The 23,974-nt window shown below is 47.8% G+C and overlaps 2 protein-coding genes across 3 annotated transcripts in view; one reads left to right on the top strand and one right to left on the bottom strand.

The window, feature by feature from the left end:
- The window catches only part of PLCG2 (phospholipase C gamma 2), a 136,445-nt gene extending 131,947 nt beyond the window's left edge, over positions 1-4,498 (top strand). Inside the window, exon 33 of the mRNA XM_079119226.1 lies at positions 306-4,498. Coding sequence (XP_078975352.1) covers positions 306-348 — 43 coding nt within the window. The 3' untranslated portion in view covers positions 349-4,498. The remainder of the gene's footprint in view (positions 1-305) is intronic.
- A 10,619-nt stretch (positions 4,499-15,117) lies between these two features.
- On the bottom strand, positions 15,118-23,601 carry SDR42E1 (short chain dehydrogenase/reductase family 42E, member 1). 2 transcript variants are annotated; one of them, XM_079119886.1, is made up of 3 exons: positions 23,445-23,601; positions 17,804-17,897; positions 15,118-17,356 (listed from the first exon to the last, which is right to left on the bottom strand). In XM_079119886.1, the coding sequence occupies exons 2-3, from the start codon at positions 17,869-17,871 to the stop codon at positions 16,246-16,248; spliced, it is 1,179 nt and encodes a 392-aa protein (XP_078976012.1). In that variant the 5' UTR covers positions 17,872-17,897; positions 23,445-23,601; the 3' UTR covers positions 15,118-16,245. The 2 variants fall into 2 exon arrangements, with proteins under 2 accessions (XP_078976012.1, XP_078976011.1); XM_079119885.1 differs by lacking the exon at positions 23,445-23,601 and having other exon boundaries at positions 17,804-19,590.
- Positions 23,602-23,974: the final 373 nt, after the last annotated feature.

The following is a 23,974-nucleotide window of genomic DNA, read 5'->3' as shown; positions in this document are numbered from 1 at the left end:
CCTGACTCGTTGGCTCACAGCGTGCCAGACAGTGACCAAGCAACCAAGAATGATTCCGTCAACTTCCAGTGAGGGCAGCACGTGCCGAGCCCCTTGGCCAGCCTAGAGCACGGCTTGGACCCCATTTTACCCAGGAGGAGGGTGGATCTGAGTCTCAGGGTCTTGCCAGGAGCCCGGAGCCCCCTCCGGGGCTGAACTATCCAGCCAGGAACGACCCACAAATGTGTGACAGAGAAGTGCCTTGGGGTTCAGCACAGAGACTGTATCTTGTACTGATGCTGATGGCCTAATCTGTTTTCTTTCAGGTTAAGAGAGAAGAGAGTTAGTAACAGCAAGTTTTACTCATAGAAGTGGGTGTATGTGTGGGGTGTCGTGTGTGTGCACATAGGAGAATGTGCTCTGGCCTCTGGGAAGAGGCTAATCTGAGATATCGTCCTCTAAGCCTGCCTTCAAGATGACATTTCTGAAGAAGCCCCAGCTTGCACGAGTTGGGGTGATTTCCTGCTAATTTTTCTCACTTGGACAACTTTTTTAACTTATATTCTCTATAGAGAATCCCCAAAATGTGCTCATTTTTGGTCTCTCGTGTTCCAAACCTCATTGAATAAAAGCAACAACAACAAAAAAATCTTGGTCAGTTAAGCTTCTATGCATGACCTATACCACGAACAGGGTTTCTTTTCTGGTGGACAAGATTCTACTAATGACCCAGGTAATTGACTTCCACAGAGGATGAACCAGAAATGTAAGGAATGAATTAATTAGATTCTGAAAAGAATTTTAACTAAAAAGCAGATGATTCCACAGTTAAGGCCTCTGAATTCCACAAGGGCCCAAAGAGAAGCCGACCTGTGAGCAGACCCAGCCGAGTGTACATCCCCTACCGTGGGCTGCTGCCTGGCTAGACAGACCTCCTGCATAGACCACTGCAGACCACAGGAAGGAGTTGGTGATGGAATTTGTTCATTAGGACAATATCTAATTAATGGTAGAGGAGAGGATTGCTTTGTGAGTTACTGAGGGTAGGAACCTTGGGGCCTCTCTCTTAAGAAGCCTTTCTAAGCCTAAGTTCTGGGAGGCTCAACCTGCCCGCTCTGCCTGCTGCCAAGACTTTGCAGCCACTCATGCCCAGGCCCCGTTGAGCTGCCTGGCAGCTGCTGGGAAGGCCCTGGCTCCACAGGCAAGAGGTCAATTGCTGGTTTAGAGAGGATGAAAGTTGAATTTGTGGGGAAATTTCTCTGGGTGGTTCAGTTTTCTGGCGCAGTGAGCTAAGCTTTCAGGGATTGAGCGTTAGGGTGTTACAGAAAACCTCAGATGCAGCTTCTCCCGGCAGGGCGAATGCACCTCCGTCATGATTATACATGTGGCTGGCTACGGTTTGACACCTCTGCATCCTGAGATCAATTTCAATGACTTAATAAGCTTTTTAAAGGACAGGATCATGTTGGGTCACTGGAGTCACAACTTAGAGTGAATTGAAACTTGAGGAAACAGGCGTACATGTGAAAAATGTGCAGTGTGGAGGACTAGCTAGCAGTAAGCTAGTGCTTTGGTCGTGCAGAACTGGGTCTAGAAACCTGTTCATTCACCCTGCCATTGTCCAAAATGCTGGGCTTAGCGTGCATGTGTTGTTGGCAAGCAGATTAATACAAGCCAGGCCCTGTCTGACCTAAGGCCCTGTCCTTGGAGTCCACAAAACCTTCTAGAGCACCACTATAGGCCAAGCACGGTGCCAGTTTTTGACCTTGAGAAATGTCTGAGGTTACTGGTTCCATGGACCACATCCATCCATGATATCCTGGAAAGGCAATTATGTCCCCAAAGCCAGGACTAAGGCAGCAGCAGCCTGTCGGAGGGGGGCTACTGCCTTGGGACGTTATTGCTGACTGTTGGTTGGTTGCTGCCTTGTTTGGCAGTCAGCATCAAAAATCCTCGCAAGAGTCAACGTTCAAAGCGGCTTTCAAGAAAGGTTGGAGGGAAAGGCAGGGAGCTGAAGGCCGGGGCAGGAGTTCCACACCACACAGCCAGAGCCCCGCGGCTGGTGGTCAGGCAGCAACCGGAGCCACCCACTTACAGGTGGCAAGTCCCTCAGTCCCTTTCAGCTCTCTCATCACCCTACCCAGCAGCTCCGCTTCACTCCACGCCTACATCTCCTTTCACTTAAGACGGACTTTTGGCTACTGTATCTAAGATATCGCTCGAGAAGTAGAGAGAGAAGGAAGAAGCGAGGCCTCTCTTCGCCTGCCGCTATGTGGAGGCCTGACCAGCCAAGCCCTGGGGGATGCAGGCGGGGCTGCTACAGCTGGCGCTGGGGAGACCCTGTCTCTCCTCTGGTGCTGCAGTGAGCGCCCACCACTAGACAGTACTTGCTCTGGCTCTTCTGTCCCGCCCTTACTAGGGTCACGTGTTCATTGGGTTCTCAGTAGTGTCAGGGCCAAGCGGATTCTCAGGAAGGGAACAGACGATATCATGATTCCTCCCAGAGTCTGTCTGGACGCCAGGTGGCCCAGTTGTCTAGCTGAGATGGCTCACCATGTGACTTACACCACAGGCAACGTGGGTCACGTGACTTGTTTGCAGCTTCCCTATATATACTATTTGGAATATTGATGACTACGTGGACAAATAAATGGAGAAGGCTGGTTAGGTCATTGAATTTGGGAAACTCAGGTTGCACAAAGCTAAATTTCTCCATGGTGAGACTTGGATGTGCAAGAGGTAAGGGGGTGTCCAGGATCATATTCCCCAATTTGATCTCAGAATCCTTTGGCCAAGCAGTGGCTCGGGCATCAGTGTACGACAGGAAACATTTGAGGACCTGATAGTCTATTAAGGGGGAGCCAGACAACAAAATCCAGTTATGACCTGGTTAAAATCTAACCTCAAGCCACCAAGGCCAATGACCTGTAAGCCATCAGTGCCGTGGCAGGCCAGCCTTGTCTCTGGGGCGAAGAGCCTTTCAGGGGTCTGTTTTTGGATCCTTATCTCCCTGTTGTACTTGCTCCTAAGACTCATCTTCCTGAGAAAACACCCTTTTCTATCTTCCCAAAGAAAACAAGTGTCCTTCATTTCCTGTCTACTGCAGACCAAGACCCAAGGTAGAGAATTCAAAATATGGATGTTTGGAAAGTGAACTCTAAACAGGGTGAAAACCTTTTATAAATGGGGCAGTTCCTAAATCTTTGCTTTCACAAAATGGATGGAACACTCAGTAAATTCCTGTCTTCTGATGTGTACCTGTGAGAGGAGATGGAGGAACGTGGATACCAGTATCTCAAAACTTCCTCTGCTCCAGGTCCTTACCTGTGTGGGAAGGGTCCTCACCACCTCCACGTGTAACAGGGAGAGAGAGTAGCTGGACCTCAGCTCATTCTGAAAACATGAGTTCACAGGTAGATAAAATAATCGGAGGGGAAAGCCCTCTTCATTTCCAGTTAATAATTAATCTCCATTAATACATTTCCAATGAAGTTTCACTATGTTTAATAATTCATGTATTTAAATTTGTTCTCCATGTTTATTGATCAAGCTCAGTCCAGAAGACCTTTTTTAAAAGCCTAGGGCCTTTTGATTATATGATATTATGTAATTTTGTTAGGAATAAAATTAAACAATATAAAAGCCCTCAGAAATTAGGCTAGAATTTTGAGGGGGAAGAGGTATAAAACTACACATTCAGGGCATAAAAGGGAAATGTGGATTTCCTATTAAAAATTGCCTGTTCTTGTAATTTTTGAAAGAAGGACAGTGTCTGTCAAATAACTTATATTTAGAGCCTCTTGGCTACATTTAAAAAGGGATTTTGTGGTTTTATTTGAAGACACTGTATCTACAATATGCTAGCACTTACATCCTTGCAACTGTTGGCGATGAAAAATTTTAGATGTCAATTTAAGAGATATCTGAGCATAACATTTTAAGATCTCTATTCGAGGGCCACTAAATGATGAATTGTTTTGCAAATAAGGATGGCTACAAGGGCCGGATCCTTTTCAGGTTAAAAGGAACGTCACTCAGTCTTTAACTTTTATGACATTTAACTTTCTGGGAGCAACCCTAAAAGCTGTATTCTAGCCAACAGAAAGTTAGATTCAGAAATAGACAGAATTTAAAAATCAACATTTAAGATTACTCAATGATTTGTTCTAGGTTTTAAAAAATTTACTATACCATGGTTTTTGTTTTCTTAATTATTATTTGATTCATTGTGCACAAATGGGGTACAACTTTCATTTCTCTGGTTGTACATGAAGTAGAGTCGCACCGTTTGTGTAATCATACCTGTGCACAGGGTAATGATGCTTGTCTCATTCCATTATCTTTCCTTCCCCCGTCCCCTCTCCACCGCTCACTGTCCTCTACACAATCCATCCTTCCTCCATTCTTCCCTCCCCGTCCCCCACTATGTATCATCATCCACTTATCAGAGAAAACATTTGGCCTTTGGTTTTTTTGGGTTGGCTTATCTCACTTAGCGTGATATTCTCCGACTCCATCCATTTATCTGCAAATGCCATAATTTTTCTTCCTTATGGCTGAATAATATTCCACTGTGTATACATACCACAGTTTCTTTATCCATTCATCAGTTGGAGGGCATCTCAGTTGGTTCCACAATCTAGCTATTGTGAATTGAGCAGCTATGAACATTGATGTGACTGCATCACTGTAGTATGCTGATTTTAAGTCCTTTAGGTATAAACTGAGGAGTGGGATAGCTGGGTCAAATGGTGGGTCCATTCCAAGTTTTCTGAGAAATCTCCATACTGCTTTCCAGAGTGGCTGCACCCCACCAGCAATGTATGAGTGTACCTTTTCCCCGACATCTGTTCTAGGATTTTAATTGATCAAAATATTTCATTGAGGGGCCAGATTACACAGTAATCCCATTTTTCTCAGAAATTTCCACATTTCTTACTTTTCACTATGCTTTACAAAGCTGCATTTGTAAACTTGTTTCCTTATTAAAGCTTAATTTATTTTTTATATGTGCTTGTGTGTACAAAAAGAATTATGTGAATGAGTCACCCAGATGTTGGCTATTGTTGATATGAAAATTAAATGGCTGTATCACATTTTAAAAATAAAATTTGGGCTGAATGAATGCAGTAATCTGTCCAGAACTGTTTTTTTTAAACTACTGTTTGCTTTTTATGTTCCCTAATGAAACAATGAAATAATTCAGATATGAGATAGGTACCATTCATTTAAAAACACATTTCCTATTCCATTTATCATACTTTTTTCTTGGTTACAGGTTTCTCTTTTGGCAAAACTCACTCTATGTAGAAACCCATATTTAGAAAAGGGATATGTGCCTCTTTAGTTTATCTATTTTGGGAGACTGTTTAGGGCTAGAAGGAGCACTGAGGTTGGTGTAAGTGCATTTCTCAGAACAGTGACGGTGTGGCTGGGGCCGTCGGCCTGGTACACGGAAGCCTTGCTGTGTGTCCCTCAACTGTTCTACCTTGGCCCAGCCACGAGCAACCCATCAGCCCACCCCAAGACTTCAGAGAGGCCTGTTACAAACCTGCATTAGAAGATGGAGCAGCAACAAGCACAGAAGAAACCAGAGCTGTGACATGATCATTTGAAAAGAACGGAAGCAGCCAGAGCTCCAAAGATATAAAAGGAGCATGTGTCAAAAATTCTGTCTAACTGGCTGATCTTCAAGGGGACCCATAACACATTCCAGCTGGAGCAAAGGAGAATTGACGGAACAAGGCACACAAGACATACACAGGCAAAGGGCAGCCAGCTGCCTGGTTCCGTAGGGTCTCTACCCCTCTCATTGTCCAAGTAACTCAACTGACTCCTGTCCTCAGAAATGCAAATTGTGCCTGTGGGGGTTCAGTTGAGCATTGCCTTGTGGACACTGACCACCAATCTTGCCCGTGTTGTGTCCATTGAGCAGATTTATTTTAGTATCACTCATGCCTTGAAATCTAACCCCTACCTCACACCACACGTACAGATCCAGCCCTGAGGATTATAAGCCAAAAAGGAAAGAAAGGCAATGTTTCGAGGTCATCAAACCTTGGAGCAGGGGAAGGCTGCTCAAGCAGAACAGCAAAACCTAACCCTGGGAGAGATTGCTGAGTTTGACTCCATCGAAAGTCATGATCGGCAGGCGCAACTGTAGCATGGAAGGAGGCATTTGTGATGACATATCAGAAGTGAAGAGATTCAGTCAAGGCATGATGCCACCTTTCCAAGTCAGCAAGACAGACCATCCAGTGGGAAGAAGTGGCCGTGCTTCATGAGCAAGCCCTGTGAGAGCTCATCCTGACGGCTGGGAGGCAGAGAAGGCGCCACTCATTCACGAGGGCCAGAGGACAAGGCCTCCAGGGGCTACTGCGTGCTTACTGGAGTGGGGAAGACCTAAAAGCCTGACAGCAAATGGGGGCAAGACTGTGCAACACCTGGCATGCTGACTGTGGGGTAAATTGGCATAAATCCACAGACCCGCTACCGAGTTAAACATGCACACTTTTAAGACCCAGCTCCTAAATATATGCCTGATACAAAAGCACACATATGTGCACAGAAAGACATGTACCAGAGTGTTGGTAGTACTGTTGTCCAAAACAGGCAAAACCCTCAAAGAATCTAGACTTTAGGATTTTACCCTGTATTCCACTGCACATGCACAAAATAAAATTCTTCCTCAAAGCCCATTTACAATAACTTCTAATACACATATTATAGAAAAAAGATGTTTAATTCTTTGTTTTGTACTATCATCCATACAAAGTGACCGTATAATTTATCATACAAAAATGGGACCCAGTTGAGAATGAAAAGGGGACACTAAGAAAAATGAGGCTCGAACTATAGGCACGAAACTGGAGCTGTCCTGGGAACATTGGGACCCAGGGTCACACCTCCCACATCAGCAAAGAGGAGCATCACGCTAACACCCGCAGGGCAGCACGACGTATGACTGAATGGGGAAGTGGCAGAAGGAAATGTGGAGTGGGGGCAGCAGCGTGGAGAGACGGGCAAGGGGCCCTGCCTTCCACACGAACGTGCACAACAAACAGCTGTGGGGATGTGGCAGCAGGGGTCTCTGGACTCACCTGCAGGCTTTAGCCTTCTACAAGGAGAGGCACACACACCTTACTGAGTCACTTTAAATCTAAAGGAATTAAAAAGAGGTGTTCTCCAGGTGTCCATGGAGAATGGAGAAGGAGAACGCAGTGTGCAATACAGAAAGGATGGCGTTCAGCCGTAACCAGTGGAATCCTGACAGGTGTGGCCACGTGGTAGCACTGGAGGACATCGTGTTAACAGATGCAAGGCGGACACAAAGCAAACACTACATGTTGATCTCACAGACGGAGCGAGTAGACTAGTGGCTACTGGAAGCTACAGTGGTGGCTCATGCCTGTCATCCTGGCTACCTGGGAGGCTGAAGCAGGAGGATCTCAAGTTCAAGACCAGCCTAGGCAACCTAGCCAGACCCTGTCTCAAATAAAAAAGAAAAAGGGGAGGTGGTGGGGATGCGACTCAGTGGTAGAGCACTTCCCTAGCATGCACGAGGGCCTGGGTTCTCTCCCCGGTGCTGCAGGCAGACCATCCAAAGTAAACTAAACCAAACACACACGCTCACCAGTGGGTACAGAGGCTGGGAAGGTGGGGAGAAGGGATGCAGGGAGGGGAGCCAACAGGTTCAGGAAGAGTGTTGGACAGGAGAAACCGCTTCTGCCATTCAATGGCACAGGACAGTGACCAGGGTCGTCAATATTTACCTGTGTATTTCAAAATAGCTACAGGGGAGTATCTTTATCCCAGCATAAAGAAATGATTAATGTTTGAGGTGATGGATCTGCCAGTTACCCTGATCTTATCTTATACATTGTACACGTGTTAAAATATCACTTTCTGCTCTATAAATGTGGGCAGTTACTGACTGTAATTAAATCTTAAAACAATTAAAGAAGCATTCCAAGTGTATAGAAGTAAGAGTCTGACCAACATGTCATTTTAGGGTTGACTTTCTAGTACTGCATGGTTTAAAACAAAGACACCCTGGTGAACAGGAAGACACAGATGCCCATTTTTCTAATATGATCTCTGCTGTATCAAAAAATAGAGAAGAAAGTTAAGTTCCCACTTTTAGTTTACAGCTCAAAACCTGTTTGCCTTGGGGCATTTGAGGCCACGGTAAACACCGCGGCACCTGCTACACCTGCGAATCAACGAGAGCTTTCCTTGGAACCCTTGCTCCCTGCCCAGCCCAGGAGGATGCCTTCTCATTACACTGCAGTCCTCGGTTGCCAACTGCTCACTGAACAGTCCCGGTACCGGCCTCAACCTCCGCTAGCAGGCCTTGGTCCCCCCAGTACCCTGCCACCTCTCCCAGAGGAGCCATTTGTAATTAAGGACCCATGTGCATGGTGCCTTGCAGGTCACAGAGGGCCTCGGTGCCATTTTGTCCACACAAGTCCCCCAGGAGACAAGTAGGGAATGCATTACCTCCACTCTACAGATGAAGAGCACTGTGGCTCAGAGTCACGTGCAGATAAGAGATGGCTCCCGGAGGGGCCTAAGGAGCTGCCGGCGTACGTGACTATCCCCTGCCATGGATGCTGGGGTGAAAGCCCAGGGTGCTCCCAGGGCTGAGACACTGGCTACGCTTGTGTCAGGAAAAGCTCACCTTTCAGGGGGAGAATTTAAGCATCTTGGGGCAGCTCTGTGAGTTGGACTTGGCAATTCCTTTCCTTGGGCAGATTTTTCTGTAGATCTGTGCTCCACATCTAGAACAGTGTGAGAGACTGCAGAGGAGGCACTACCTGCCCTAAGTCACACCTGGGCTCTGCGCCCAAGAACCTGATTCAGGAAGGAGATTAGAACACGTGCAATACTGCCAATGTCAGGATGTGATCGGGCATAAAACCAAGTCAAGTGTCCTTGGGGGGTCTTCTGGGCTGCTCCCCAGGGCTCCAACACACCAGAACATCCACAGAATAAATGGATTTCAGTAGACTGATTCCCCCCGAATACACTGTAAAATAATGCTTTGTTGATATAACTTAGGATGAGTTTGTGGAGCAAAAGTTACTGTTGATAGTTATTCATCTTTTACAACAGCTTATTTTAATTGCCAATGCAGCCTGTGAGACATTTGGCTTTGAATGGTGTTTGGCTAAAACAATAAAGCCACCTCCTACACCATAGTTAACTGAGTTTGGCCTTTGCAGTGAATTGGACCTGGCCCAGATCTAAGCTTTGGTCACTTGCTAGCTGGGTAACTTTGGATGACCTTGGGCAAGGTACCTCCCCAAGCCTTGGTGTCCTCCTGTGTGAATGAGAGATGATCATGTACCTATCTTTTAAATATGGAGAAAACTAAATGGGCCTAAGAAATCTAGAGAATGTCATAAAGAGCAAGCTCTCAACAAATAGCAGCAATTAACTATTAAGAATAATCTGAGTCACCTGAGTAATTTAGCTGACTGGGGTGACAGGTTACCTACCACTACCCTCATGCTGAGCATGTAGAGAAAATTCCCCTGTGCCTAGAACTTGGTGTGCCAGCAACAGTAAGACTTCTTCTTGAAAACTGGCCAATATTTCAGAATGACCCATGTTAGCTATTTAAGACACTAACTTCTAGGGACTGTTAGGAGAACATAAAGATGCATTCGTACATTAAAATTTTTTTGTGTGTGTGTATGTATGTGTACATATACACGTGTGTGAACATTTATTTATTTACTTATAGATCTGTAACCTGTCTCCACTAGAAGAAAAAAGGCTCCACTGGGAAAAAAGATACCTAAAATATTTGCTAGGATTAAAAACTCATATATTAGTAATGTGGAGTTCTTTAATTACTGGCATTCTTTAACCAGCCTTGTTAAAAATAAACATTGTATTTTACTGCAGGCAAATTCCTTGTGGGTTTTCAGACACTTGTCCCAATCACTTTGCTACTTACAATTTCTTCCTAGATGTGGTCTGGGTCATAATGACTTGATGACTTGAGTTCAGTGACAAAGGTATTTTCCCTGGTATACATGGGTCCTAAATCACAGGAGGATAACCCATTTCTGGTTAGATTTTCCTTAGCCAATGACTGAATGTGCTGAAATATCAGGTAACCAGGTTGGACCACATGGGTTTGCAAAAACAAACAAACAAGACCTTCGGTCAAAGGATGAAGGGTCTGGGATGGCTGGAAAAGTCAGCACAGGGACGAGGCTTGCTTTTCAGGCCACAGAGAATCAGGCCCTGCAAAAAACGCTGGCAGCAAGGAGGTCACTTGACTCAGGTCCTTCCTCCCCTTCATACATGTGGCACCTGCTAAGCCACACAAAGGGAAGAGCCACGCAGATTCAGGAGGCTTGTACTTAGCATTTTGCAAGGGAGCACGTGTGTGGTATCCAGCAGCACTTCCCACGGTTGGAAGAGAAAAAGCACCTGCATGCGGATTCCCAGCCGACGCAGGCTTTTCGAATCAGGACAGCCAGGGGAGCAGTTTGGAGTCGGAGTACATATCTTTTTTTGGTAGCAAGACATTGCATAAAGAATTCTGAAATCCTGGGTTTGGTTATGGTTCTCCTCCTAGTGTTACAGTGAAAGGACCAATCCCAGAGTCTCCTTCTCTGCCTTTTGGGATGGATGTCAGCTCTCTGGAGTCTGCATTTTTAACTTGCACCTTAAGTGTGTTATCAGGTAGAACCACAGGTTTAAAGGAAAAGGATAATTACGAAATCAACTGTGACCTCAGGTAAGAGCCCTGGTGGTTAAACTCATCCACCCAGTCAGCAGCAGGTACTGGGCAGATGAAGGGCCTTCTATGTTCTCTGGATACAAGAGCAGACAAGACAGCCATCCCGATGAGGTGTCTGCGCTCGCTTGGTTAATTTCCTTATGGAATTAGAGAGTTTGAAAGAGACTGCCTAAAGATGTGTTGAGCCCAAATGTACATGATTTGAATATATAAGATTCAAATAAACATGATTAGAAGAAAGGAAATTAATCTGATTCTGGAAGAACTCAAGCAAATGTTCAGTTGACCAGAGGTCAGAAGGAGGTCCCTTTTGTAAGGAAGGAAGCAGAGACCAGGGGGGGAGTGACCGGGTTAGGGTACCAGGGTTAGGGTGTGCTCCCTTGTGCCCAGGTGCTTATGGACCATGGAGACCCTAAGCCGGGACTTTACAATCCTGGGATAAACCCAACTCAAAGTACCTCAACCAGAACAGAAAATGTTCTGCCACTGACATGGAGGACGGCTGTGGATGAAGGAGCTGTGGTGGGCGTCACAGGGATGTCAGCCGGGACCTTCTCCTGCCAACACTTCTGCACTCTTAACACGGAGGCCTGTCCTCTGTTCAGGGTAGGAGGACTGCAGCAGCCGCGAACGCCCATCCTCCCAACAAAGCCACCCAGCAGCAAGAACTTCTCTAGGTGACTGGGGAGAAAGCTTGGAGGATGCCGACTGGCCCCTCTGGGCCCGATGACTGCGGTCAGGATGGTGGGTGTCTTCTGACTGGCTAGGCCTGGAGGATACCGTTTCTTTCCTGCGGAAAGAAGGGCTGGATATGGGTTTTGTCATCAAAAGGTGTGCAGGGTGTCACCTCCAAAGCAAGGGATGCTAGCAAACAGGGTTTTAATAAGACGCACAGTGTGGTGTTGGCTTCCAGGGACAACCAAAAGGGGCCCCATGTCCCCATGGCCCTGGGTGCACAGGGCACTGAGGCCACAAGCAAAATCTGCAGGCTGTTGTCCCCACGTCTGTGAGGCTGGGTGGACAGGGGGTCTGGAAAGGCATGTAAGGCAGGAGGTGCCCGTTGGTTGTCAGTAATCCAAGTAAGTCTCTGACTCCGCAACACTGGCAGCCTCACAAATACTGTGTTTGGTGACTCTTCTGGAACACAACCCTGGTCTAGACCACAGGCTTGAAAAATGTCCTCACCTAGGTGAATTGGTGCTGAAATCAGTTCTTGGGGCTTCCCGTAACTGCTAGTGTTCACAGTGCAGCGCCTTTTGCCCCTGTGACCAGAAACAGCACTGAGGGAATCCAACGAGATTTTCTGACAGGCCCACAGACCCCTCCCTTCTTGCATTGCCCTGTGCAGGTCTGGGTGAGCTAGTCCAAGCTGAGGAACAGGGTGGCAGCTCACCCTGGAAGCCCTGGGCCAATGGAGTACCTTCAGTGCACATCTCCTGAGCTGAGGAGGAAACAGAGTGGGTCCCGTAAAGCCATCAGCTTTCATCTGAGCGCACGTCCCTCCCCGCCCCTGAACACCCTGTAGCACTTAGTGTTTCCACTGTACCATGCAGAATGATCTCAGTTACTGACTAGACCTCCTCTAGTCTTGACGTAGTTAACACGATCTTAGCGTGGGTTGGCTGTTTTCCCCAGTCTTCAAGGTTAGCAATAGTAAATCACCTCTGTGCCAGATGGGCATTCACCCTCAGAGGAAGGAAGAAAGCTCAGGGAGTGGGGCAGGCAGGCTCCAAACTGGCCTCCAGTGGCCCCCCTCCGGGTGTCCATGTCCTTGTTTAGTCCCCTCTCAAACCCATCAAGCCTGCATAAAGCATGGCATTGTGGCTATGACATCTTCTGAGACCTCAGAAGTGGTGGTCTCAGGTGGTTCCCGAGAGGCCCACTCAGACCAGAAGGCTCCATAAGACTTTCCAGAAGCATAAGGGCCCTGTCCCTCAGCAGTCCCAACAGAAGCTCCAAGAGGCCTGTGAGAGAAGCCTTTGTGTGATGGCATGAACTGCAGCAGGGCTCGCAGGAAACAAAGTGCTCAAAGTAATCATGTTTGCAGCGACACTGCCAGCTTGGACTGAAAGAGCTATAGCACAAAATCGTGAAGAGGTCTTCGGGCCTCTAAAATTCCAGTGGCAGAAAGAAGGCTGAGGAAACCAGGTAGCTGTCAAGGTGGGCTACCTTTCCTGGAAACAGGAGAAGGACTCAGTGGGGCCAAGAGTCCCGCCTCCAAGGGGATCCCAGCGGCCCCCACCTTGCGGCAAATGCACACCTTTGTGTATGTCCCTCCCACACAGCACAGGACTGATCCACGTCACCAATACACTGCAGAGTGATGGCGTGTGACATCTGAGGCCAGGAATGAAAGTGTGGCTTCCCCCTGGCCCTCTTGGATCACTGTGGAGGGAAACCAGACACCATGTTGTTAGGATGAGAAGGGGGCCTCCTGCCAACAGTCACGGGATGCCCCATTCTGGAGTGGGTCCCCCAGCTTTGGTCAAACTTTCAGGCAATCTCATGAGATGACCCTCATGGGAGACCCTAAGGAAGAGCTACCCTGGTAAGTGGCATCTGAATTCCTGTCCTACAGAGGCTGAAGGTAAAGGGTAATTTGTTATGTAATAATAGATAACTAATAGGAGGAGAGAGTGTGAGTTTTAAAATGTAAAGAAACCGTGCTTCAAGGAGGGAGTAGACAATGGTGTCCAGTGTTTGGGGTGCCCAGGCATGTCACATACCAGGCCTTATGGTTTAGATCTGAGGTGTCCCCCAGAAGCTCGCGTGTGAGTAATGCAAGAAAGTTGAAAAGTGAAATCACTGGTCTATGAGGCCCTTCATCCAATCACTGTTAATCCCCCTGATTCAGATTAACTGGGTGGCAGCTGGAGGCGGGTGGGGTGTGGCTTGGGAATTTATGCTTTGTCCTTGGTGAGTGCAGCTCTCCCGGCTTCCTGATTGCCATGTCCTGAGCTGCTTCCTCTGTCATGCCCTTCACCATGAAGTTCTGCTTCACCTTGAGCCCAGAGCAATGAGGTTGGCCGTCTGTGAACCAAGACCTCTGAAACCATGAACCCTCAATAAACTTCTCCTCCTTTAATTGTTCCTGTCAGGTCTCTCGGTCCCAGCAATGAGAAAAGCTGAGTAAAACACCAGGCTGACAATAAAGCCCACACCCTGATCGTGAATTTCACTTCAACAATGAATGGGAGAAACTCCCACAGCCAACCGAGGAAGCCTCACTCTGCTTGGTGTGCTTGGTCTGAGAAAACTGCGACACACCATGGCTCTTCTGAAGGCTGTCACTGAAAGCAGTTTTCAAGGTCAGTCTGCCTCTCAAAGACAATGGGTATGCTGTCCTGGGCTTGCCTGTGAATCGGCACCGTCACTTCACGTGGACATGCTGCTCACCGGAGCCTGAGAGTGTGCAGAGGGCAGAGAAACCTGCCCCAGGGCTCCCTGAGCATTAGACAAGCTGTGGTGTTCACAGGTGTCACTCAAGACTAAAGCCAGCACTTCCTCACGATGCCCGAGGCGCGAGCACCATCATCCTGGAAATGAGTAGACATCACCTCACGTCTGTGTCGCAGTTTGTATATTAAGCATTCACCACAGGTTGTTTTATGCTCACACAAACCCTGCGGGGTCTCTGGCTGGGGGGAGTTTGCAGACGGGGCACGTGTGTTGCCTCATCTCCAAGTTCTAAAGTGCTCCGGGTGCTTGGTGAGGGCCACACAAAACAGTCCCAGTGCAAGTCTTCTGAGACCAAGTGCAGGGTTTTCTCCAAATCACTCAGGCAGCACGTGACAGGGCCGTGCATGTTTGTATTCTTAACCACTCCCAGAGAGGCCTCGTGTAGCTGCGCTTGAAAGAATGGACATTTTTTTAAGCTGTCTGTTTTATCTCAACTCCCTAAGGTCTCCCTCCCAGTGATGGGAACAAAGCCCTTAAAGCTGTTCCAGGAAACAGCCCCAAACAGAGAGTAAAAGGGTAAATTGAGCAAGATAGTGTGCTCAGACAGTTAAGATATATAGGATATAAGATTACCAGAAACTGTTGACCAGAATCAACGCCCTGTTGTAAAACTTTGTGAAACGTGTTGTACGTTATCAGCAAACCCAGACCCCCTTTGGAATTTCCTGGCGGCTTTGTTCCCCTTTTCCCTTCCGTGTGCGACCCCTCCCGATGTGTGATTTCTGCCTTTATAAACTTGTAAGATTTTCTGCTAGGGACTCGACTCCTCGACTCCTGCATGAGTCAGAGTTGGGTCCCAGCACGCTGGAATAAACACCTCTTGTGGTTTGCATCAAGTGACGCCTCCTGCGGTTGATTGGGGTTGCCGTCGATCCGTGGGACAGAGTTAGGGTCTCCTTTTTGGGGGTCTTACATGCTCAGTGATGGAGACGTCCGTGCTCCAGTACTGTCCTTCTGGGGGAGAGAGCCCGGCACAGGGAGACTCTGTCCTCTTCCTACCCTGGTTCCTAGGCCACTGTGTGACTTGAACATCTTCCACGGTGGTCCTTGTGGGTGGGCAGAGAATGCTGCCATTGTCCCTCTGAGGAGGTGGCCTTCAGAGAGCCAATGTTCTCCCCAGTAAGAAAGCCACTGAAGCAGAGTCATGCTACATTTTAAAATTAAAAATAACACCGTCAGCTTGATCACCTTCCTTAATCATCAGATCTGAGCTGTTTGCTAAACTTCAGTCTATCCTGGGACGCCAGCCCTTTATGAACACTGAGCACCTATTGCTGTGGGCTCTGAAGGCACACCCAAAGACATTCCAGAAAGTTCACTAACAACAGAGTGTTGCCCCTCTAGAGACAACACTCTGAGAAAGAAAACCCTCATAAAGAATGTTCACCATCAATGCTATAAATAGCTTGTGTGTGTTCAGCAGTATTTTGTATGCTTCGTCTAATTCAATCTTCAAAAGAATTCTGTGAGGCAGGACAAAGGTCTCCTTAAGCATCGACAGGACCACGTGGGCACACAGGGGTAATGCCCTTACATCAGGAAGGGCAAAAGTTCCTATGACTCAGGCTGCGCTTGGCTGCTGCCTCCTGCAACAGTGGCCTCCTGAGGGTCGGTCTGTCAGGATTCTCGCCTAATTTGGTGTTCTTCACTTTTTCAAGTCTGTTAGTGTTTGGCCATTCCCATATCAGTCAGAAATGTAGTCTATTTTAGGTACCTGCAGACTGTACAAAGCAAATCAGTGCACTCTCACCTCTGAGATTCTCGGGTGCAACGTTCCCAGCCATGAAGCCTCCCTGAGGCTCCAGGACTGGCACTGAGCCCACCTAGGATAAGGGACCCCAGAAGCCACACTCCTAGTTTACCTCTGCTGCTTCTCTTCTCCCAGCAGCATCACTGCAAAGAAGTTAGAAATATGCAGTGCAAGAACCTATTCTCAAATAGTAACCCAAGTGCCGGAGCGTGGCACCAGAGAACCCTGCATGTCCTGAAGTTCCACTTCTGAACTCCATTCCACAAGGTGCGCCCTGCTCTTGTGTCCAGTTCTTCCTTCATGCCGACAGAATCAGAGAGGGCAGCCAGGTGAGCATGGACATGACCAAGAGGAGGGCCAGCAGCCTACCCCAAACAAGGCACTCGGAGTCTCGGTCTCCAGGACTCCTGCCGTGACCCTGGGCCTTAAACCACTCCACCACTTCCCGTAGGTCGAATGGCTGGGGCTCATACCCCAGCTCCCGCCTGGCTTTCTCTAAGCTGAAGTAATGTGTGACACCAGTTTTATAAACTTCAGTGCGGGTGAGGAAGGGCTGGAAGTCGTAGAGTCGACCCAAGATGAAGTGGATCAGCTCTGTCAGGAAAGCAAAGCAATAGACGAGGGACAGCGGCAGGCGGGTGGAGGGGAAGGTGTAGCCCAGGCCCTCCACCAAGGGCCGGAAGAACTCGAAGTTGTTCACAGGTCGGCCATCTGAGATGAAGTAGGGCTGCCCAGAGGCGATGTGGCCCTTGTCAGCCGTCAGTGCCTCTGAGGCCAGAACATGGGCCTGCACCAAGTTATCCACGTGGACGAACTCCACCAGGCTCCTGGGGTCCCCGTACACAAACCTGAACAGGCCCCTCTCAATGTAGCGCACTATCCTGGGAAGGTGCCTTTGCTCTCCAGGCCCATAAATGCCCGCTGGCCTCAAAGCACAGGTTCTTAAGATGCCATCAACTCTTTCCAGGACGGAACCATTCGCCTCCAGCACCTTCTTCTCTGCGATAGATTTGGTCCGAGAGTAGTGATCAGGGTGCAGGTGAAGAGGCAGGTATGGCAGAGACTCGTCCCCATTTCTGATGACTTGACCTCCGAAGACGACATTGAAGGTGCTGGTGTAAACTAGTCTGGGCACCCCTCTCCTCTGGCAGGCTCGGAGGACGTTATCGGTACCACCCACGTTGATCTCCTCGATCAGGGACTGGTTCAGCTGTTCCCGCCCTGACATACCATAAGAACACACATGGAACACACACGAGACAGCCGCACCCCGGAAGGCACTCTCCACCTCGGAGAAGCGGCGGATGTCTCCGCATATGAACTTGACTCCTTCTGGAATGGCCTGAGCAGGCCTGTGGATGTCAAACAGAATCACACGGACTCCCTTCTGGTTCAGAACACAGCCGAGGCTGAAATGAGCAAAATGAAGAGTTAGATCAAGTCACCCTGTGCTGGACCAACCCAGGTGGCCAATCCAAGTTTTCTCGACTCACCCTGAGTCCCTGGCTTTCACATGTCCTTTGGTATGTCTTATTTATTTAAAACTTAAAAAGTGAGAATCCTCTACTCAAATTACAATGACACAGCTGTGAAAGAATGGCTATTACTTAAAAATAATTTTTGGTGATGTCACTGCTCCCCAATTTACTGGCTTTATAAAGAATTTTTCCTGAAGTGGGACATGCCTGTGGTTCTCATATTCAACATCTGGCAATAAGCAATATGGTTCATTTCTGGTTCAACACATATGAACAGCCAAAAGTCTACACTGTGTTGATGTCAGAATCAAAAGCCATTCTGTTTCCAACAACTATGAGTAAAGTAATTCAACAGGCATGTTTTGTACATAAACTGACCGGAAGCCAAAATAGCCGCCTCCTCCTGTAATGAGGACAGTTTCCTTTGGAGATCTCCGGGAGTCCATATGTGGCAGTCAAAAGGTAACTGGACCTAAAAGAATAAGTATGACAATTATTATGACCCAGATGTAAGCATGGTTCACCCTAATTTAGAGTTACAAGAACAAAAAGGGGGCTGGGGCTGTAGCTCAGTGGTAGAGTGCTCTGCCTTGTATGCACTAGGCTCTGGATTTGATCCCCAGCACTGAAACAGATAAACAAAACCAGAAAAACCCCTAAAAGGCAGTATGATCTAGTAGTGCGAGACACTCAGACCTGGGTGCTAGTCCCAGCTGTGTGACATTAGCCACCCCTCTCTTTACTTCTTTGGCTTCAAATTTCTTTACTTAAAACATGGGGACAGTAATTTCTGCCCTGCTTACCTGACAAGGCCACAAGGAAGGTGAAATAGGATAACGCACCTAGGGGTGCTTTGAGAACCACAGAGCACTTTTCAGATGTAAGGCATGACTATTAATTCTTGGAATTAGAGCCTTTTGGAAAAGAAGTCATTCAGATTTGGTAGGGAGAAGCACTTCTCCGCCATGTACCATAAAAGTCAAAGACAGAACTCTAAAGAAAGCTTCCAGACATCTTTTGTTGAAAATGGCATACTGCTGCAGGGTTTGCTTAATACGATTTTAGTCCTACACTTATTTTAAAAATGAGGAAAAAACTCCTTTATGTAGCAAAGTACGTTCCCACCCCAGAAATCCTGCAGGCACTCCAGTGCTAGTGTTCAACACCTTTGGGGTCCTGCTTTTCTTTCCCTCCTCATCTATGTCCCCTGCAAAATCCTCTCCAGGCTCCAAGACCCCCTTTTTGCAAAAACAAAAAAGGGGTTACCTGACTCCTTCCACGTAGGGACATAGAACTGGAGGCACAGAGTCCTCAAGGCTCTGGGAACAAGCACGTGGACACAAGGGCACACTCCAAGTCAACACTGGTGCTCAGAGGTGTGGTTGGGCAGGGAGACTGCAAACAACCAAGAGCCAATCACTGCCCAGTCCCAGTTGGGTGTCCATAACTGTAGCCACTGCACCTAGAAGTGGCCTTGAACAATGAAGTTAAACAAATTTCTCAAGAGGACATGGAGTCAATAGAGGGCTGTGCCTGGAGTCCATGTCCTTATCCTGAAAACGTGGACTTTGAATGAGGAAGGAATGTTCTTTGGGGTCCTTTCTAGTTGTGTGGCTTTGGACCAGTTAGTCACTCTGAGCCTGCTGCTTTATCCAGATGTAGAGCTGATGACAAGCTCACAGGTTTATGAGCTCTGAATGAGATGATGGACAAAACATGCCCCTTTGAAATGCCGGAGCCATCTGACTTAGCTTGGGTGTCCTACAGGTGCCATTTCTCAGATTTCCTTTTCTTCAGGCTCTACATTTTGGGGATCTGACATCTATGACATTTCCATACGCCATGATCAGCTCTCAACAGCACAGAGCTATCAAGTTTCACAAGTTCTTCTGGAGGCCTGCGCAGTGTCTCAGATTGCCCACAAGGATAGTCAGATCATTCATGCACAATCAGTTGGTGAGACACTGAAGATAGGGTTCACCAAGAGGCAGTTTAGGTAGATTGAGGGGATGCAGAAGAGGAGAGAGACATGTTAGGGACACCGAGCAAAATGGTGTGGAGGATAGGGGTCGGGCACCCAAGTTCCCACTAAGCATTTGCCAATTGTACTTAGAAAAAGTCCATGGAGATCAATGCACCAGCCCATCATTAACATACCTCCAGTCGACTGCCTGCCCGCCTGCCCGCCCCTCTTCCTTGCTGATGCAATGCTGCACCTGATCCAGGGCCTCACAAGCTAGGAATCCCCTCTGCCACTGAGTTATACCACTTCCCACTTCTGAGTGCAGAATGCTCCCATTTGGATTCTGAGTACCAATAAAATCAAATGCAGTCAATTGTGTTATTTAACATAACCACAAGACTTCATTACACACGCTATTTACAGTACTTACTTTGTTACTGATTTCAATCCAGACTTCACTTCCAGGTCTGGTCTTGGCCGCCCCTCCTCCACATGGTACTCTATGCCCCAATCCCACAGACTTGCTTTCCTTTCCTTAAGATTCCAAGCTCAGTAGTGCTTCCTGTTCTCAGCTCAGTGTGATAATCAGCTCTTCAAGGTCCTTGCCTGGCTGTAGCTTTCTCAATATTAAGGTCTGCTCAGATGTCACCTCCTCAAAGAGGCTGCTAGTCACTCCTTCTAACAGAGCTCCCCCTTGCCGTAAAAGCTGCTGTTTCCTTCTCAGCACATCTCCCTATAGAAAACTACTTACTTCTACATTATTGCTCTCCTTCCCATGGAACGTAAGTTCCACAAGATCTGAGGCCTGAACACTGGGGTGTTCCTATCACATCCCAGAGTACAGAAGATGCTCAACGAATATTTGCTGAATTTATGGATGATTCTGAACACCATCAAATACATCCAGTTGAGTAAAATCCTACCAATTATGGGCACAAATTATGCAGGGCCCCGCAGTGTCCAGCAGGCAGTGTTAGGTGTATCATTTGATGTTGCCATTTTAATTTAACCTCCTAAAAAGTACAGTTATGGAATGAGAACGACACAAGGCTCAATAAGACAGCACTCCTGCATTCTGAACTTAATGGAAAGGGGCAAACATCGGAAAGACAAGGTGTTAGGGAGAGAAGAGCCACAGGAAAGGCTGTTTTGGGCCACCAGCGACTGGGGTGCAAACTGAAGCCCGTGCCAAGCTGTATCCTGGGGCAGAAGGACAGCCTTGGGTCAGCCCTGCGAGACAGCTGAGTCCCTTCTGGGGATCTGAATTCCATTCTGAAGACAATGGGAAGCCCTGTAGGTTGACAGCAGGGAACCAGCAGGATCACCTTGATCCTCGCTGAGGAGAGAGCCTTCCCTGCAGGAGGGGGAGGCTGGGAACAGGCCCTGAGGACCTAACTTAGAGGGTTTGCAGAGGTGAGAGTGGGAGGCGGGAGGCCTCAGCAGGCAGACAGCAGAGCTGGAGGAAGGTGATGGTGTCAGCTGGCACAGAGGGCTTTGGGAAAGCTGCATCTGGCTAACAGGACGCCAGTTAAGTTACAGATACTCACACTACCTCTACCAGAATTACACCATAAGGGATCCAGAAATGGATAAGGCCTCTAAGAGCCCGGTTTCAAAAATCCCACCAGAAATACTTCTAATCACTTGTTATTTTAAAAATGACTCATCTCAGCCACAAGAACACAGATCAATCATGGCTCATGTGTATGTTAGTCAGGAACGTGCAATTACAGATTATTAATGCTTCAGAAATTTGCCAAGTCTATTGATGCTTCTTCTCATTATCTTCCAACTAGTTCCAGAGTGATCTGAAGCAAGAACTTGCATAACTGACCTGATTAGGAGGGTCAGAAGAGAAAGGTGAGGAAAGTGCAGGAATTTAGCAAGACAAGCAGCAAGAAAAGCAGCTTCTCCTCCAGGTCAGTGAAACCTTCCGTGGTACATTAAGGAACTGCTTCCTCCTTCCTGGTCCCCACATGGACAAGTGCAAAACGACCTCAGCAAACATGTTTTTCAGACATCGCCCACCCCTCAAAGTTTCATGAATGAGAAGCCAGAAGTGAGGAAAAGAGTGTCCATAGTTTTTATTCAGTCAGTTTTATTAATTAGTTTCCATCTGATTCATTCTAGGGTCATGCACTCAGACCTGCCTTTTAATGGCAACTGCTTGAAGGCTCTTCCGAAATGTGGCTTTGTTCAGTAATTGCTTTCCTGTTGGGTGGGGGAGGGTCACTTTTGACCTGAGCTGTCATTTTAGCTGAAACAGATTAAAGTTAAGCACATGATCAAGAAAAAAGATTCCTAATTACAAACAAGGAAAAAATGAAATTTAAAATTTGCCTAACCTCTTGATAATGCCAAGGCAAAGTGAGGGTAATAAAGTTGACACCTCACAGGGAAGTTAGGAGAAGTTAATAAAAGATGACTGTGAGTACTTTAGATTTACAAAGACCTAATTAAATGCTAAGGATCAGTAGTAAGAACCTTGGATTCTGAGCACTGATCTTCCATCCTTGTGCATCTCTATGCATTCAAGACCACAACGCTCTCACTTCCAGCTTAGAGCAAGGTGGAAACTGAGGTGCCATTAGCACTGTGGCAGCAGGGTAGATCAGAGGGAATTTGAGACCCTTTCATAAAAAACAAAAAACGTATTGCATTCACGGTGTGGAAGACAAAAACACTTCCAGGTGGTGTGACCCTGTGATCAGGTGTCTCAAATTTTTGCACAGGTGGTGACCAAAGGTAAAATAACTGTGTTCTTATGCATTGAGACCTGAAAAACATGTTGAAGCTACAGGGCTTAAGAGCTGCAGCTGTTCAGACTCCATGCAAGAGGTGAAATTTATCTACTTAAGATAATGCCACCAAAGCAACAAAGACAAGGTAGACTGAGATACAGATAGAAACCCAATGCGGATGAAAGGATGTGAAGTATAAAACCGAAAAGGCCAAACACATTTGGGAAGAAACTGAACAGAGGGCTCATTAAGAGAAAGGTCGGTGTGCTCATGACACGTGGTATTTGCATACACTGCTCTGAATGTCCCAGAGGGTGGCTGGGCAGCTCTCTTTAAATCAGGATTATCACCTTAGGTGTATCAAATCTTCTTGTCCAGTTAGCTATGGGAACCCTCTTTATTTGGATATCTGTTGCACAAAAGATCCTTGCGATTCTTCACGAAACTGATAAGAGGTAAATCATTTTATAGATGTTTCCACACTTCCATGTAACTCCACTCGAGCACAGAACACTTTGCTCGAGTATCTGTGGGGACAGGGAGCATCTAGCAGACTGTAGGCCCAGGACTGTAAATGGGATGAACAAGCGAGCTTTCCACATGTCCCCATCTGCCACATCTGCCAGGAAGAGTATTACACTTGCAAGTGCGGAGAACTCCCAAGGTCAGTGTGCCTGCTACCTGAACACATCTAAGCAGTATCAGCTGCCATTTCCTCAGCACTTACTGTGCTAGGCCCTGTGCTAGATTTCACCTAGCAAATGATTTCACCTGCTGCCCATAACAACTCTCTGAGATGAGTACTAATTTGTGGATCCCTTTTTACAGATTAGAAAAGGCCCTGAGACATAGAGGCACTCCAAGTCTCCTCAAGTTCTCCCCCAGTAAATGGTAGCACAGGGCTCCACATACCACTGGTACCCAGGTGCACCTGACTGCCCTGCTCATGTCAAAACCAAAGCAGCACCTGGGGGCTGGGCAGAGCCCTGACCTGAAGTGCTGGGGACTGAGTTGCTGCTGACCTGAGTCCTGTGCGTGCTTTCGCAGGCAGGACATTCTACAACACCACAGGAGCCCCTGCAGTTCCTGGAGGGGAAAGGCGCTGCCTCATCTCCCATGAGGAAGAGACTAGTGATGCAGGGTTGAGATCCTAAGCTGGCAATCAGGAAATCCTGGCTCTTCCACAAGCTCCCTGTGTGACCCTGGGCAACTCATTAAACCTCTCTGATCTTGCCTCCTCCTTCCTAAAATGGAAACAACAGCAACCATGGCTACATTTATTATTTATGGCGAGCTAGGTGCTTCCAAGACTCACAATTTATGCTTGAGGACAATCTGGAGGTAGTTCAGTTTTTCAGTGATAAGGAAGCAGCTCAGAGTGGAGGAACCTGTCCACACACCACACAGGTCCTAAGAGGTGAGGCTGGATCCAGGGCTTGAAGCCGGGTCTGCCCCACTCTTAAGATTCAAGGCCCTGCTCACCTGGGTCATGACCTCACCTCCACCCGGCTGCAGCCCTGCACCTCGGACTGTGGCTCGCCCACTAGGTTCTACTTGACTCCAGCACTGATTTTTTTTAACTCACGTTAAATGGGAACCTCACACTGCCACCTTGAATGGGACTCCGGGCGTCTGGCACAGAGAAGGCACGCTTTCCCAAAGTGCGATGAAAAGGGGCGACAGGGGCGAGGCGCGGGGGCAAGCTTGGGCGTGTCGCCGCGGAGGCCTTGGCGACACCCAAGGCCGGCCAGCCGCGCCTGGAGTCAGACCCGGAGGGCGCCCCCGTCCCTCGGGCTGGGCCCACCCGCCCGGGCCGGGTCCCCACGGGCCGCCCTCCCGACCCCG

This window comes from Sciurus vulgaris (assembly GCF_902686455.1).
Source record: "Sciurus vulgaris genome assembly, chromosome: 17".
Lineage (NCBI taxonomy): Eukaryota > Metazoa > Chordata > Mammalia > Rodentia > Sciuridae > Sciurus > Sciurus vulgaris.
This window is presented reverse-complemented; position numbering and strand designations above follow the sequence as displayed.